General features: G+C 37.1%; 1 protein-coding gene across 4 annotated transcripts in view; it reads left to right on the plus strand.

Moving 5' to 3' along the window:
* The window catches only part of LOC108711134 (myoD family inhibitor domain-containing protein-like), a 49,654-nt gene that overhangs the window by 13,294 nt on the left and 18,668 nt on the right, over positions 1-17,692 (plus strand). For all 4 annotated transcript variants that reach the window (XM_018252554.2, XM_018252555.2, XM_041586397.1 and 1 more), the window contains exon 3: positions 8,323-8,445. In XM_018252554.2, coding sequence (XP_018108043.1) covers positions 8,323-8,445 — 123 coding nt within the window. The remainder of the gene's footprint in view (positions 1-8,322; positions 8,446-17,692) is intronic.

Here is a 17,692-nt window from a genome sequence, read left to right on the forward strand (position 1 = left end):
TATTTTAGAGTAATTTGCTTAATTTTCTCCCTCTTGCGTTTCCAAATATTTGCTCAGTCAGCCAAATTGCCAACTCTTATGTTATGTTATAATTTGCTCCATTACTCAATACATTTCTTAGCAACATCAGGGTAGCATCAGTGGTTAAAGGAATCCTGTCATCAGAAAACATCAGTTAATAGTGCTACTTCAGCAGAATTCTGCACTGAAATCCATTTCTCAAAAAGAGCAAACAGATTTTTTTATATTCAATTTTGAAATCTGACATGGGGCTAGATATTTTGTCAATTTCCCAGCTGCCCCTGGTCATGTGACTTGTGCCTGCACTTTAGGAGAGAAATGCTTTCTGGCAGGCTGCTGTTTTTCCTTCTCAATGTAACTGAATGTGTCTCAGTGGGACATGGGTTTTTACTATTGAGTGTTGTTCTTAGATCTACCAGGCAGCTGTTATCTTGTGTTAGGGAGCTGTTATCTGGTTACCTTCCCATTGTTCTTTTGTTTGGCTGCTGGGGGGAAAAGGGAGGGGGTGATATCATTCTAACTTGCAGTACAGCAATAAAGAGTGATTGAAGTTTATCAGAGCACAAGTCACTTGACTTGGGGCAGCTGGGAAATTGACAATATGTCTAGCCCCATGTCAGATTTCAAAATTGAATATAAAAAAATCTGTTTGCTCTTTTGAGAAATGGATTTCAGTGGAGAATTCTGCAGGAGCAGCACTATTAACTGATTCATTTTGTAAATTTTTTTTTTCCCATGACAGTATCCCTTTAATGTATCCATAGTAACAGTCAACTGTGGTAATGTTTTAGGAGTATGCTCAGAATGGGCTGAATTAGTGATTCATACGTGCATCAGCTACCTGCTTGTCAACAAGGTTGCTGATGTAAATTTAGATGGTTGGCAGCTCCAGCTGCCGGGTATTTCCAGAACTGCCACCTACAGTCCCTGTTATTTTCCTTCACTGTAGCCCTTTCTTCTTTCAAAAAGGCCTCGCCCCCTCTATGACACACCAGTGTAAGTGTGCACAGTCTCTGGTGAGTGCTTGTCTGCTCAAGGGCAGTGTTTGGGCCAGATTTGTGGTCACAGATTTAGTGAGCAGCACATCACAGGGCTGAATATCAGGAGTGTAGCTACAGAGGAAGCAGACCCAGCTGTTGCTGGGGAGCCCAGGAGTGTAGAGGGTCCATTAAGACCCTAATTAATGAGAAACTTAATAATTTGCTGTGAGGCTCAGTGACATCTAGTTCCACCATCGCTGAATATGTTTCTATTAAGAAATGTATCAACTAAAGTTGAATGAAACCTTATTCTAAGCGTTATGCAGGTTTTTGCCCTGGTGTGCTCCTGAGTCTGGAAGTAAATTGAGACTTTAGTTTCAATTTCAGATTTTGATGTTCCGCATAAAACCTGCTCATTGATTTAATGATGAGAAAGATGATATAATGTGAATGAGTGAAAGGAAGTTATAGGGGCAATTGTGCAACAATATTTACTATTTGACTAGCACAAAATGTTGCATTTGGTTTTATTAACAAGGGTAAAAAGACTGCATTGTGGGGAAGTTTGTAGGACTTTGCTTGTATTAGGTAGACACACAGGTTCAAACTAGAACATTTTTGGGCTGTAAAGCACCAACATTGGTGCTGGCACACATTTCTTATTCAATTGAATATGATGTGGCAATGTTGGTTTTCAACATATGGGTAGTATTACGTTTTTGGACTCAGAACTCTGTGAAAGCATTTAAAAAAAAGAAATTGTGCTTGTGTTTCTTGAAGATCATGGTAAGTTTGGTAATATTCACAATTATGATTCTGTTTGGAAGAAGCAACATCAGATATAACTTGGATCACTCTTGCACCTCAAAAGTAAATAGAAGGATAGGCTTACTTGGACCAATATTACAAGTATGGAAATTCATTTCACAGGTTATTGTGAAAGAGGCTGCAGTTTATGTTTGACCCAGGTAAACACTGCATAATTCATTGACACTGATTATATACTTCAGGTTATATTTAAAGTTATTTATACACTGCCATGATGGGATCTATGAGAGCTCAACCAATAAATTAGACAACTTTACCATTATTCATTGTTCTGAATTTTTCGTAAAGGGAAAAGCCAGGGTTTTTAAATAATAGTATGTTAGATACATAAATTATAACTTATATTTAAGAAGGGTTTACATCAAGGTTGTTTGATCATTTTTAGCTGCAGCAACCCAAACCCCAGCAGTCAGTATAATTAGGCAATTCTACACGCCTTTTCTTATAACATAATTTTTGAGCTTTACACAGATCTTTGCTATACAGTTGATGCCAGTTCTTATAATGTGATAATCTCCAGGCTTAAATAAGAGCAAATGCTTAGGTTGCATGGTTATGCCACGGAACTTTATGGCTACAATGACATTGCAACCCAATAATGAATTAACTGTGACTATTTCCTCTACATATTGCCTTAACAGAAGGGGAGCTGATGCCTTCAGATGCCAAAAGAATCTAGGCCAGGGTGTACCTATGAACAAAAGTCTTTAGGAGCCTCACTTGGCTGTTGACAAAAAGGAGTGCTGATTTAGTATTCAGGAGTCTGGAGAAGAGCTTGAATTATAATTGAGTACAGACCAGCTAATCTTGTACATAAGCAGTATTAAAGCAAAACAAGGAAAGAACATGTGGGCAGGCTGACGTAAGCTTAGATTGGTTTAAATTTTGGCAGTAGTTTCCCTTTAAGATTGCGTAGTTCCTTATTGCCAATGCAGTCTAATTCTGTTAGTCATAGTTGTCATTATTTTGAAGACTGTCCCCTTAGATACATTTAATTTTGTGGATTTTGTGATTGGTGAGTCCAAAGTTTGTGCTGTGACTGCTTGGTCTCTTTGGCATTGGTAGTTACACATTGTTTGAAAACTCATACATCATAGTGCTGATTAGGAGCAGAAATGTAGACTCACAGGAATAGCTGAGTAAAAGAATGTTTTGACTGGCTGTCTGTGTTTGGGGAGAGTTGGGTTTTCTATAGGTGTGAGTATTGTGAGCAACAGGTTTTGTTCTCAATTTAAAGTCTAGTAAATCAAGTTTGTTTCTTGAAGTAATTGCTTGCTTAATTTGAGATATGATGTGGAGAGGGGTAGTTCAGCACTAGGAGACTGCAAGGATACATTTTTTTTGTGGTAAAATTGTGTAGCCCTGAACTATACCTTTTAACACAATATTCTACCCTCTCCATCATGATTCTGATAAATCAATCATTTAAAAAAATATTTAATTAAATCATTAATATTTTTTTTAAATTGGTGGCTGTTGGTTTAAGTCCATTTACTTTACATGGCCTCCTCAGATTTACATTACTTCTGTGTGGTGTTTGTGATTGTAAAACATTTGTACTGTTCCTATGTCTTTTTATTCTGTGGACTTTGTAGTCATACTGATGCTTATCCTACGGTAAATGATGGGTTCTTTTTTGTAGAATTTGTGGTTATTTAAAATGAGATTTTGCAAAACCCTGTGTTAGGATTTATTTTATTTTTGTGGCTTTTAGATATATCATTTAGTTGTGTATAATCACATGATTGGATAAATTTATTTCATTCTTTGTGTAATTTGTGGTTATTTCTACTATATTTCACTCATGATTTTATTTGTTGTATGATTTGCAGGAATTATATATTCTTCACTTCACCATAATGGAGGTTTGGTTTTATTTAATATCAACCACAAGCTTTGGACATTAGAGTGGCTTAAGAGAAATAATGATAGCAAGAGTATATGTTCATACATAACCCTTTATTACCTAGTAGGACCAGTGAGAGATACTATATGAAGTAAGATTGTGGTGTTCTGAGAAGAAGGTTTGAACTAGTAATGCAGATGTTTTGTTCAGAAATGTATTCTTGTAGTCTTTATGTCCCTTTCAAGGTAACTTATTTATATGTATTAATATATGCTAACAGCTTGGGCTTTACATCTCAGTTACCTTATTTTTGAAATTTTTAAGGTGGGAAAAAGGCACTTATGGTTATTTCTTTTTAAAACCTGTTTCAAATCAAGCCAAAGCAGTTGATTGCAGAAAATGCTAATGAGTTCAGGAACCCTCTCTCTCATTTTATGCAGTTGATTGGCATGAATTGGAGGCTTAACGGTTCATAAAACTGCCCCATAGTAAAAAAGTTTTCCAGTGAGTGGCCCAATTGTCCTTTTGAAGTCAGCAACACATTCTTTACCCTTTTTTGGTTAACTGGACCTTCAGTTGTGTTGGGGATTTTTTTTTTTGCCTACCTCTGTAAATTAGGTAGGATTTGCATATGCAAAATAGTGAGTTTTATGGACATATGCTGTTTGCAGCCTGAACTATGATATATATATATATGTAACAAAGAAGTCTTATACTCAAGATGACAAAGAACTTTTGTTGTACTGCACATGCTCACTGACCAGGGACCCCTGGACAAGAGATGAGAAAAATTGAAATGGAACCTGGACCTGTGACTTTCTCAGCATAAAGGAGCACTGGCATGGGTCTAAGGATATCGATTATAATCATTGGGGATACCTAATGAACTGTCATGACCCGAGATTGACCCTTTCCATGTCCTTTTAATAAAAGCTAAAATTATCGCTTTAACTGGTCTACTGCAATTACATTAATGGAAGAAGACTCTGCCTGGGCTTTCTGGAAATATTGCTGGTATCCATTCTTAACATCCACAGACTAAAGCTGAAGTCTGAATACTAAAAAGTAACATGATAAATATATACATAGAATATACATAAAAAAACATCAATATATGTGGCAGAAGTTGATACATAAAAAAAACATTTGTTTAAGTTCTTGGGCAGATAGTAAGAACCTGTTTGCTATTTTCTATTAGCATTTTTGTATTCATGTAAATATCTTATTTTATGCATTATTTTTGAATGAAATATGATTTGAATAATGGGTTATTTTTTCCTTCATATAGCGTGGTTTTATGTTGTAATGGCAGAAGTGAAATTAAAGCCTACCTTGAAGTTTACTGCATTGGTGAATTGTAAAAAAAAAAGTTGCAGTTACCCGCAATTATAATTCAGTACATGAAGATAATGCGCATTGAGGATTGCATGTGAATTTTGCACTTTTGTTAGTTTTCTGGTTGATGGGTTTATTAACTATGTACAGTCATCCGGACATATTTATCAAACAGTAAAACTAGAGCTCGCCACAGTTCACCAGAGTGAAATTTCACCAATCTCTATTAATTTTTATGGGATTTTTAGACGTGTATGTATCGAAGGGTGAACTTTCACTGTCCCCCTTTGGTAAATAGCCTCTCAAAAATCTCATAAAAATGAATAGAGGTTTGTGGAATATCACTCTGGTGAACTGTGGTGAGTTCTAGTTTTACTGTTTGATAAATATGTCCAGATGAATAGGGACATTTCTTCACTCTGATTGTTTGTGCCCATTGGAATGACTAAGTTAGTGTTCAATTTGCATGAAATTGCCAATTCTAAGCAAAGTCTTGGTTATTTTAAGCTATCATTCTAGAAATCCAGGAATATATTCCACTATAGCTGGTTCACATTATTGCTTCTTGTACACATTATCACTGACAGTGGTGTTTTTGTGCTGTTTAAACAGCAACAGGTAACAAAACAAGTAATCATTACAGTCCATGTTCCAGATATGTGTCTGTGTGTGTATGTACACTTGCTGCACTTGCTGTTAACCATTCGTTAGAAGCAAAAGGCAGTCTTACTGTAGTTTTATGTATACAAAAAATATAAAAATATTAATGTCAAAATAGCTGGGTGCAATCGTTTAGCTTACATGCTGCAGCTAATATTTTCATTTTCACTAAAAACCAACACCCTAACTACCAGCTTATTTAGCTGCTTCTTTCATATGCACTGCGTTCCAGTGTTATGAGTCATATGCACAAATCTTCATGACATTTCATTACAGATGCAAAACCTTTCCTGGAACTTACAGCTGAAGTTTTGTGTGAACAGTAGTTTCACTATCACACCCGTTAAGAACATTTAGATGCACTTTGGTATTAAAACTAAAACTGCAGATCCCTTAAAGGGAATAGATTTACCATAATTTGTCTTATGTTGACACCGTGGCAGAGATTTGTGCATTTACAGGAGGTTTCTTCACTTAATGCAATACATGTAGGTGTAAGCTGTTTACTTTCTGATTTTTTTTATATAGCTTGGTATTGCACCCTTTTTGTCCCACTACAGAAGCATTAATGTTCCTCCCTCTCGTGTTTGACCAGTAATCCAGGTGCAGACTCTTAACTAGTATAGTTAGCTACATTAGTTTGTACATTTCTCAGCAACATCTGTGTAATGTTGGCAACTATTGTTATCAGCTGACTTTAAAGAATAAGTAACAAAATCACATCAATCTGAGTATTCAGTCTGACCTGTCCTTAAATAGAACCACAAAACTGTAGCACAAATAAACCACTTTTCTGTACCAGTGTGAAGCTTTAGATTACAGTCCTCTGCTTCTTCTCCAACTGGTTAGGCAGTCAGAGAAGTCTTTACTGAACATGCCTGAAAATCCCAGCTGTCAAACCAGGTCCAGGTAGGCATGTGCAGCATGTTTTTTTAAACTGTGCAAGCTCAAGCCTGTCAGTAATACAAAGGCAAGCCTTGCCTGGTGATGTCACTAATAGGGAGAGGATATAGATGCCAAGGAGAGTGAACTGTATCATGCTGCCTTCTCAGAAAACAGTGGTGGGACAGAGGCTCTGGAGAGATATTAAGCAAACTATATACACCAAAACTTTTGTATGCATCCTGTATATCCAGTAGGTATTAAGCAGTTCAAAAGTTTACACCTCCTTTAATGGACCTCTTTGCTCAGCAGGGCCATAGAAACAAAATGTGTCAACTAATGTATCAAATAAGAACAGTTTACAGAGTCAATGATCCCCCACCTAGAGCTGCTTCCTGCATGAATCTGGGTTAGGCAAAGACTGGACCTTCACCTGCAAGGGCTAACTCACCACCCGACCTGGGGGCCCGCAAGACTGAAAGTGAAGTCACTATTGACCAAAAGTGGCATCACTCTGAAGGTGGATCAACCAGGGACAGGAAAAAAAATGCTAGATCGGTGAGGGTAGAAGGAAGGGTTAGACCTGTAGCTGAACCGGATACCCAAGCATGGTACCTGCGGACTGTCCACGGTTGATTGGGAACTATCTACCCAAAACCCAACTGCTTTGTGGGTATTCTGCGGGTAACCTACCTGATGCAGGTCTCTAGCTCCAGGCAGCCACGAGAAAGTGTAAAATGAAACGTTAAACTTCAATATCAGAAAAGCTGTGAAAAATAAATACATTTAAAGACACTGAAAAATGAATTTATTTTTAGTTTACTGCCTGAAAACAACAGAAATAAAAAAAAGTGTTTGGAAGGCGAACAATGCCTTTAAAGTCAGAACAAAACAGACACTAGTTTACTTGGCTCTCGAGAATTTAATTACAGACTTGACCCGTAACCTGCTTCCTATCTTTACAAAGTAACACTGTATTTCTGAGGGTCAGCAGGGCTATTACATTTTAGTCAGATGATGTTCAAACAATCACACAGTGGAACCTAGTGCAATTGACAGATACTGGGAGAAAATTGTCAGTAGTGCAAATTTGGACTCAAGACATGTAAGGGCTAGCATGAGGGAATAACATGGGTGTCCATTTGCATGCTGCTGTGATGTTCTGTTTATCTAAGAGCTAGAACCTGTCAGAGCAGTGTCCTAATGGAATTTTGTATTGAACACTTGCCTTTGGCTTTTACTGAAGGAGAGCATATCTCATTAAGGCAATATAGATGCCATGCAAATGCATCCCTCCCAAACTGCACTACAGATGCAACCCAATATGACCCAGTATCCCTTTATAATCAACAGAGTAACGTAGCAGAGCGCATCTGTGGTACAGTTCAGAAAGGGGGTAGGGTGGCCTTTGCATGACACCCACATTTTCCTAATGGGTTTAGTTCTCTAAGTACTCAACTACATTGACACTGGGTCTAGTGATTATACCCCACCATAGACACAATCAACATTTTTCAGAGCGTCAGTAGGCACATGTGCTTTAGTTATAATGTAGTGAATTGATATGCACACACAATAACAAGGAATCTAACAGGAAAATTGTGGACTTCTTTTCTGTAAACTACATTTAAACACCAATTGTTAGGAATTGTTCTAATTGTTAGGTATTGTTCAGAAAGTCTCAACATTTTTACATATGTAACATCCAGGCTATATTTGAATCCATTTTTTAACTTTTAATATACCCTCCCTTTCTTATTTTTACCCCAGAAAAATGTGAAAAAGAAAATATGGATTTAGAAGACACGGATCTTTGTAGGAACAAATGCATTCAAACTGATCTAGAAGACCGCTCTATACTGGATGATAACAGCAATAGTCAACCCATCAAAGGTAAATACTTTTTAATTTATTAGCGTTATCCTGAAAAAAAGAGTTATGGGATCTGGAAACCCGTTATCTAGGATGTTCCGAATTACAGAAAGGATGTCAACCATAGACTCCATTTTATTCGAATAATCCAGATTTTTTAAAAATGATTTCCTTTTTCTCTATTATAATAAAACAGTACCTTCTACTTGATCCAAAGTAAGATATGAAAATTAAACTAAATATTTCCAGTATATGGCTTATGCTATTTGTCTAATATGTAAATATTTTATGTTAAAAAGATGGGTTAACCCTCTCAATGTCCGTTTGAGCACTGCCTAAGTTATTATGTGAACCTCTGAGCATCTTGGCCCTGACTTCTTGAAAAAGATAATAATAAATAGGTCTGCCTAAGATAATAATAAATAGGTCTGCCTAATTTGGACACCGAGAACGGAGAAGTTATTACTCTGTGTCCTCCTTGCATAAATGCAAATGTGATTGTTTCAGCACGTTAAATGCATTGCCGGCAATTACCACATAACGGCTGCAATTACGCCAAAATTGTGGGGGAAAAACCCTGCATTGTTGTTAAAAACATGCCAACTTGCCCTTGAAATTGAACCTTCCACACTCCATTTGTGATCTTACTGACCTCAGATAGACAAAGCGGACCTTTCCTGTGTGCTGCAGCTCTTTGCAGCATAAAGATATCATGCAGTGCTGACCTCCAGTGCTCTGGAATGTACCAGCTGTGTTGCTGGAATATGCTAGTAAAATCTGTGCCAGAAGTGAAAAAATTTGTGCTTCTCAAGTTACTGAAATTTTCCCTAAAGAAGAAAGAAAGTTTAACTCTCACATAACTTCTTATGGGTGGAGACATGCAAATCACTCCTTTATGTCCCTTTGGCCAACAATGCATCCAGAACCATTTATTTTATAGCGCAGATACAGCCTAATAGTTAAGAGCCATATATCCAAACTTGCATACAGCCTGTTTGATCTTGTTACATCTCTTCAGTGCAAGATATTGGAACATGGCTTCTGAGTGGGTAAGACTTGTTGAGTAGCGAAGCAAAGAACCTAGCCTAATTAGGGTGAGAAGGGCTAAAAGGAGCCAAAAAGCCCTTCACATGCAAGAATTCTGCACTGAAATTATTTTTTTTAAAAGCAAGCAGATTTTTTTTTTTTTTAATTTTGAAATTTGCCATGGGGCTAGACATATTGTCAGTTTCCCAGGAACCCTCAGGTCAGGTGAATTGTGCTCTGAGAAACTTCAGTCACTCTTTACCGCTACACTGCAAGCTGGAGTGATATCGCCCCCCTTCCTTCTGTCCCGAGCAACCTATCAGCAGCATATCAACAGAACAATGGGCTGCTAACCAGATAGCAGCTACCTAACACCTCTGCTGAAGGATTTGTTTGTATTGCTAAAAGTGCTCCCTAGTGGTAGACATGAGAATAGCATTAAAGCAGGAAAATCCCTGCTTTCTTGCTGCTTGGATGCTGTTTCCATGTCTAACCACAAGGTGAGGCACTGCTTACACTGCCTAGGGTCATGGTATAATACAATGGGAAGGGGAGAAACAATAGTTGTCTCAAAGCAGTTCCATCTTGAAGTGCTGGCTCCTTCTCAAAGTTCAGAAACAGGTACAATGGACTGAAAAGGCTGCCTCCAGACCAATATTACAGGTAAAAAAAAAAGTTCAAGAAAAGAATTTTAATAGTAGAGTGAATTATTTGCAATATAATTAACAGTGTTGTTTAAAAATAAAAAGTAAATCATACAAATCATACAGAATCCCTTTAAGGTACTTATATACAGAGATGCTCCTTGTACCTCTCTATAGTTGTGCACACTGCTAGTGTGTCCACCAGCCTTCTCTTCCAAATCGCAGCCCTGTTGACCAAGTAGACAATCATAAATGTTGTAATAATGCTGAACATCAAAAAAAAAATGTAATCAAACTCTAGCAAACTATGAACCCGAAACAGGGACCTGCAATTGTGTTTGCTATGCTAAACCCCAATGATGCTGAAATTTTTTAGGGAAGCACAGCATTGCGGGTTGAAAACATAGCAAATTGTGTCCATAATTTTACTTTGCACACCACACTTGAAATTGTAAATGAGCCCTACGGAGTACAAGTGAGAAAAAAAGAATTTAAAATCTTCCTTTAGAAAGATGTTATCTTTCCAATAGCAACCCATCTCCTTATAGCTTTCTCCAATTTACATCAGCAGTTAACCAAATATCACCACCCTTTGGGTATAAAATATCTGTGACAAAACAGAGCTTTGTTTTATTGTGTTATAACACCTTTACAAAAAGCTGGCTGGGGTTTCTTGTTTCTCATTATTTCAAGTATGGCTAGCCAAAAGTTTCTGGAATTACTTTTCCATACACACATCATTATTACAAGAAAAAACCCTAGATCTGTATAGTTATACAGTGCCTGTAATACATGTGATACGGACACCATTTGCTGCTCAATGGAAGAGTGGGAAGCTCTTTCATTTATTTACAGGATGTGTCCGTATTGCAGGTAAAAGAACTTTTGTATAAAGGAAGCAGGCATTTGTCAATTTCAAGGAACTTGCAAAAGCCAAAGCTTCACCATACATCACCCTTTGGTAAGATGAACAATATTAGGGAAAAGTCCTTAGATGTGTCAAAATGTTGACAACAACATGATGTACTAAAACGTGTAAGCTACAGCTTTATATATGTTTAAAAATGTTTTTTTTTATTAAGGACATACCTTTTTTGTTTTTGCCCTATTAAAATGTTGCATATCCAGCTGAATTGTGATCATAATATCGATCAATTGTTACAGCAGTGTTTTGATGAAAATATGGAAGCTTTTGAATTTTTCTGCTTAAATTGTATTTTCATTATAAAGCATAAAATATTTCTGTAACAGTCTGAAAAGTTTTTTCACGGTTCTGTTCTATTGTACAAGAATCTTTTTTTTTTTTTTTTTCTAAAGCATTTCTGGATGATTAGGTTAGTGCTTGCTTTGTTTTCTTATTAAGATCAGAAAAGCATAAAAAATTCAGTGAGTAGAAAAATGACTTAAAGGATTGTGCCTAGTTATTACGTTAATGTATGCTTTCTGTGTTAAAGAAGATGCAGTACATGCTATTTACTACATTGAATATATTCAAAAATAATTGCTGACAAAAGCCACTTTGCAGGCCGTCTCAGAAGTACATCTTGTAATCTGAATGTTAATGTTTTAGATAGCTATGCACAGCTACCTATTGATGTAGTTTAAAGACACATGCAATGGGCAACTATGCATTAGTTCAAAAGAATAAGTAGAAAATAGGTATTGTGCCAGGTTTTGCCTTGATCCTTTTTTTTTTTAATAAATGATCAGAGAAGTTACTCCTGCATTCAGCATGATTGCAGTGTTTATTCAGAAATAAAGATTGTCAAAGAGGTTAAGCTTTTTATTCATACAAAAAAAATCTCGGCCTTAGACATTGCCATGTTTAACCAGAATTGCTGATAAGTAAGTTATTATAATATCTGGACTTTAGGGAGAAGTAGCAGACTATATTATAGTTTGGCATGGGTGCAGTATAATACTGAAGTACTCTAACCTGTACATGTTCAGGGGGTGGTTACCATATCTTTAGGCTTATAGCACATGTTTTTACTGACATGGTACCCTTATAGAGAATAGCAGTGCTCTTCTGTCACCACTACCTACTGTATATAAAATTGTCGGAAATACTCTGCTTATGGCAGACGTAGTTGAGACAAAAATGGCTAAGTGAGTGTTTCAAGGAAGTAGCCACCTGTCACTGCTTGAGTTTGATAGAGGCACTGCAAAAGCCTGAACCACAGTTATTAAAAATTCCTAGTTTGTCAAACGCATTATGCCATGTTGTGACATTTACGTAATGGCTACTGTAGCTACATACATTTTGAGGAACCAACAGATTTAGCCTAAACTCAGTGGTACAGGGGTGGTTTATATAGTTGACAATGTACCCCCTAATGTAATTTATAAAGATATTATGTCACTGAGGAGTTATGAGGCCGCAGGCCGAGTGCTTTTATACAGGTCACGTAACTCCGAGGTGACTTCTAATATCGTTATAAATTTCAGTAAGGGGTATATTATGAATTATAATCTACATTTTGTGTGAAATGTCAGGAGGGGGATGGGTGGCTCGGTGTCCAATTCTGGTTGCCGACATCGAAATTGGGCGTGCCGGTGTCCAAATTTGGGTGCGCCAGCGTTCAATCTGAACGCGGCGCCGTCAAATTCGGGTACATGGTGTTAAATTCATCAGAATGCGCCGTTTATAAGGATATAAAGTCTGGTCCCATAGGGAAATGACCAGACTGTAGATTATATTCCTATGTTAGCCCTGTGACTATAGCTCCCTTTTAAAATTCACTGTTGCCACTGAGCAACTACAGCATTTTTATACTTATAAAGTAAAAAAAAATCACATAGGATGAGATGCAGAATTTTTTTTTTTAAATTAAATTTGATCACTGCCCCTTGCAGTAACCTATAGCAACCGATCTTGCCACCATTGATTTGATACCGGTATGAGATCCTGTATCCAGAAAGCTCCAAATTTCATAAAGGCCATGTCCCATAGGCTCCATTTTATCCAAATAATCCAATTTCCTTTTTCTCTGTCATAAAACAATACCTTCTACTTGACTCAAACTAAGATATAATTAATCCTTATTGAAAGCTAAGCCTGTTTTATTTAATGTTTGCATGATTTTCTAGCAGACATGGCAGCCTAATTTTCAAAAGAGGTTTTTAAAACCAGAACTAAATTCACTTTCTCAAACCACAAATGTCATCACTTTTATTAAAAGATTCGAAATAAAAAATGTACGAATAGAAAATAACACTGAACAACGTGCTAAAAAATATAAATATCTCTAAAAGTTCGAACTTTTCAGACAATTCCTAGTGAACAAAAATCCGAAAACCTCTAAAAGTCTGAACTGATTCAGCTTCCATTGACTTCTACAGTCATATGAAAAAGTTTTGGAACCCCTCTCAACCTGCATAGTCTTTCATTTCCCAGGAACATCTAAATACTGGGGTGTTTTCTGAACAAAGATTTTTAGTAAAGCAGTATTCAGTTAAATAAAATTAAATCAAATGTGGAAAAACTGGCTGTGCAAAAATTTGGGTACCCTTGTAATTTTGCTAATTTGAATGCATGTTACTGCTCAATACCGATTAGTGGCAACACTTCCACCTAAGGAACATATCCAAAATATGATCATTTATCACCCAAGATGCTGCCAAAATTCTTATTCACTCTCTCATCATATCGCGTCTAGACTACTGTAACTCTTTTAATTGGCCTTCCCCTCCAGAGACTGTCACCTCTCCAGTCCATAATGAATTCTGCTGCGAGGCTCATATACCTCAGCAACCGCTCCTCCTCTGCCTCACAATTCTGTCAATCCCTGCACTGGCTTCCGTTACCTTTCAGAATCAAATTCAAATTAATGACACTGACTTTCAAAGCACTTCATAACTCTGCCCCACCCTACATCTCTGAACTCATCTCTATATACCAGGGATCCCCAACCTTTTTCACCTGTGAGCCACATTCAAATGTAAGAAGGGTTGGAGAGCAACCTAAGCATGAAAATAGTCCCTGGGGATGCCAACGAAGGGCTGTGATTGGCTATTTGGTAGCCCATATATGGACTGGCAGCCTAAAGAAAGCTCTATTTGGCCATACAACTGGTTTTTATTCAACCAAAAGTTTCCTCCAAGCCTGGAATTCAAAAATAAGAACCTGCTTTGAAGCCACTTGAAGCAACATCCAAGGGGTTGGGGAGCAACATGTTGCTCACGAGCTACTGGTTGGGGATAATTGCTATATACTCACCCAATCACTTACTACGCTCCTCTACTGACCTGCTACTCAACTCTTCTTTCATTACCTCCTCACATGCTCGCATTCAAGACTTTGCCAGGGCTGCACCCCTCCTCTGGAACTCTCTCCCACGGTCTGTCCGACTTCCTCCCAACCTTTCTGCTTTCAAGAAATCTCTGAAAACGCACTTCTTTCGAGAAGCCTACCCTCACTCTGCTTAACTACCAAACGCAACACCACATACAATACCACATTTCTTACCCACTTAATTCGATCTTGCCCACTCCCACACCTTGTGTATCACTCCCTTCCCTTTAGACTGTTTGCCTATGCATAGGGCCTTCCTCACCTTTTTGTACCTGTATTGATTGTGATGTATGTAACTCCATATGTTCTATGTATAAAATTCATGTGATTTAGTTGTATAATCACATTTACTTTACAATGCTATGCAATATGTTGGCGCTATATAAATACATGTTAATAATAATAATAATAATAATAATAAACACCAAATTGGTTGGATTAGCTTGTGAAGCCTTGAACTTCGTGAGAAAAGGTACAGTATTTACAGTGAAGTAAAGCAAGTTGTGCTTCTGTTTGACAGCATGGGATCCTCAAAGCAACTCTCAAAAGATCTGAAAATAAAGATTGTTCAGTATCATGGTTTAGGGGACGGCTACAAAACGCTATCTCAGAGGTTTAAACTGTCAGTTTCAACTGTAAGGAATGTAATCAGGAAATGGAAGGCCACTAGCACAGTTGCTGTAAAACCCAGGTCTGTCAAGCCAAGAACAATACAGGAGCGCCATATGTGGAGGATTGTGAAAATGGTTATAGATAACCCAAAGACCTGCAACATCTTGCTGCAGATGGTGTATATGTACATCGTTCTACAATTCAGCACAATTTGCACAAAGAACATCTGTATAGCAGGGTGATGACAAAGAATCCCTTTCTGCACTCACGCCACAAACAGAGTCACTTGTATGCTAAAGCTCATTTAGACAAGTCACAGTTATTTTGGAACAAAGTGCTTTGGACTGATGAGACAACAATTTAGTTATTTGGTCATAACAAAAAGCGCTTTGCATGGCAGAAGAAGAACACAGTATTCCAAGAAAAACATCTTCTACCTTCTGTCAAATTTAGCGGAGGTTCCATCATGCTGTGGGGCTGTGTGGCTAGTTCAGGGACTGGGGCCCTTGTTAAAGTCGAGGGTCGAATGTATTCAACCCAATATCAACAAATTCTTCAGGATAATGTTCAAGCATCAGTCACAAAGTTGAAGTTACACAGGGGTTGGATATTCCAACAAGATAATTACCCTTAACACACTTGGAAATCTACCAAGGCATTTATGCAGAGGGAGAAGTACAATGTTCTGGAATGCCCGTCACAGTCCCTCGACTTGAATATATCAAAAATCTATGGGATGATTTGAAGCAGGCTGTCCATGCTCGGCAGCCATCAAATTTAACTGAACTGGAGAGATGAATGTATGGACGAATGGTCAAAAATACCGCCATCCAGAATCCAGACACTCATCAAAGGCTATAGAGGTGTCTAGAGGCTGTTACATTTGCTAAAGGAGGCTCAAATAAGTATTGATGTAATATCTCTGTTGGGGTGCCAAAATGTATGCACCTGTCTAATGTTGTATGATACATATTGCATATTTTCTGTTAAACCAATACACTTTATGTCACTGCTGAAATACTACTTTCCATAACACATGTTATATATTAAAAGGAAGTTGCTACTTTGAAAGCTCAGCCAATGATAAACAAAACTCCAAAGAATTAAGAGGGGTTCCCAAAATTTTTCATATGACTGTATGGGACCATAACATATTTTAACTGGCGAAGTTTTGTATTGGTGGTTTTCTAAATAAATAAATCTCGAATTTTTAGAGCTTTAAATAAAAAATAAGAAAACCTCACATTTTTAGGGATTTTTGGAATATATTTTTAATTTGATTGTTAGTAAATGGGACCCTTAATGTATGAAGATCCAAATTAGGGAAATATTCATAAAAAACCCAGGTCCCTAGCATTCTGGATAACCGGTCTCATACCTGTACTCCATTTTTCAAAGCATGGAGAGTGACTTTTAGATGGAACAGTCACATAGCAATTCATTTCTTTGAGCCCCATAAATCTCATCTTACCACTCTTTGTACAGTGCATATGAGTGGTGCAATAAACACTTTCTCAGGACCTCTTGAGCTCTCAACACCATTTAAGTGAAAATCCTAGAACCAGCATTAAGCCCTAGTGTAATACTTCGGTTTCAAAGGAGCATACGATTAAGCATCCGTTATTACAGCTTTATGGCAGGATACAATAAAAAAAAGTGATGTTTCAAAGGCTTACTATGTTTTTTCCTGTTAAGGTCTAAAATGCAACATTGCCAGTAATGTCTTTTTAAAACAATCCATATTTGTGTCTGGAATAATAAGACATTTTACCTGCTTTTAAATAAACAGGTGACTGCTCATAATTGAGGGGGTGAATCATAGTTATATTAATAATACTATCCAAACTGTACAGAACACCTTAAATCAGCCTTTCAGCTCTTCCCTTCATTGTCTGTCATTCTGATGATGCCCAATTAGATATTGCCCGTGTTTCCCAGATGTTAAGAGTTGTCAACTGGTGTGCTGGCTTCATTCCTACCTCTATTTGTTTGCAGATGGGATGTTGTAAGTGTGAACATAATTTGTCTAATTAATGCTGAGATAGCCTGTGGAGGGCCCGTGGTGGTATGCAAATGCAGACTGTGCATCTGTCATCTGTAGTTCATTTTAACTGAAAAAACAACTGCAGATCCTTACAGTCTTGCATAGAAAAACAGAACATATTTGGAACAGTCAAGAATTTTCATTTGTATGTCAAGCAATGGTTATCAGAACAGAACAGGTATCCCCATATCCCCATCACAAAACCATAGAAATATTTGCTTGAAGTAATACATGATAACTTGACAGGTTTCAATGTTGGTTTAAGACTTACTAAACTATACTTTTGTACTAATGGAACCTTATTGACACATTTTGAGCCAAAAGTACCAGTTTCTAACTTAAACAGTTTGCCTGTAGGAATTAATGTATATTTCCATTGTTATTTTGATATAAACATTTCTACATTAGCTTATCTAATTAGCTTATCATTACTTATCTAGAGCTAAAACTTCAGTGCTGTTATAAAGCATTCTCAGTAAAAAGTTTGGTGGATTCAAACATATTTTTCTTTATTTCTATGGTTCTGAAGTTAAGACATATTTTATATGTCTCTATTTCAGAACTATCATTATATTTATTTTGCATACTATATTCAGTAAAAATCAACCATATTGTACTGGGGCAGCAAAAAGCATGGTTCCAGTAGCT

Source organism: Xenopus laevis, chromosome 3L (genome assembly GCF_017654675.1).
Source record: "Xenopus laevis strain J_2021 chromosome 3L, Xenopus_laevis_v10.1, whole genome shotgun sequence".
Lineage (NCBI taxonomy): Eukaryota > Metazoa > Chordata > Amphibia > Anura > Pipidae > Xenopus > Xenopus laevis.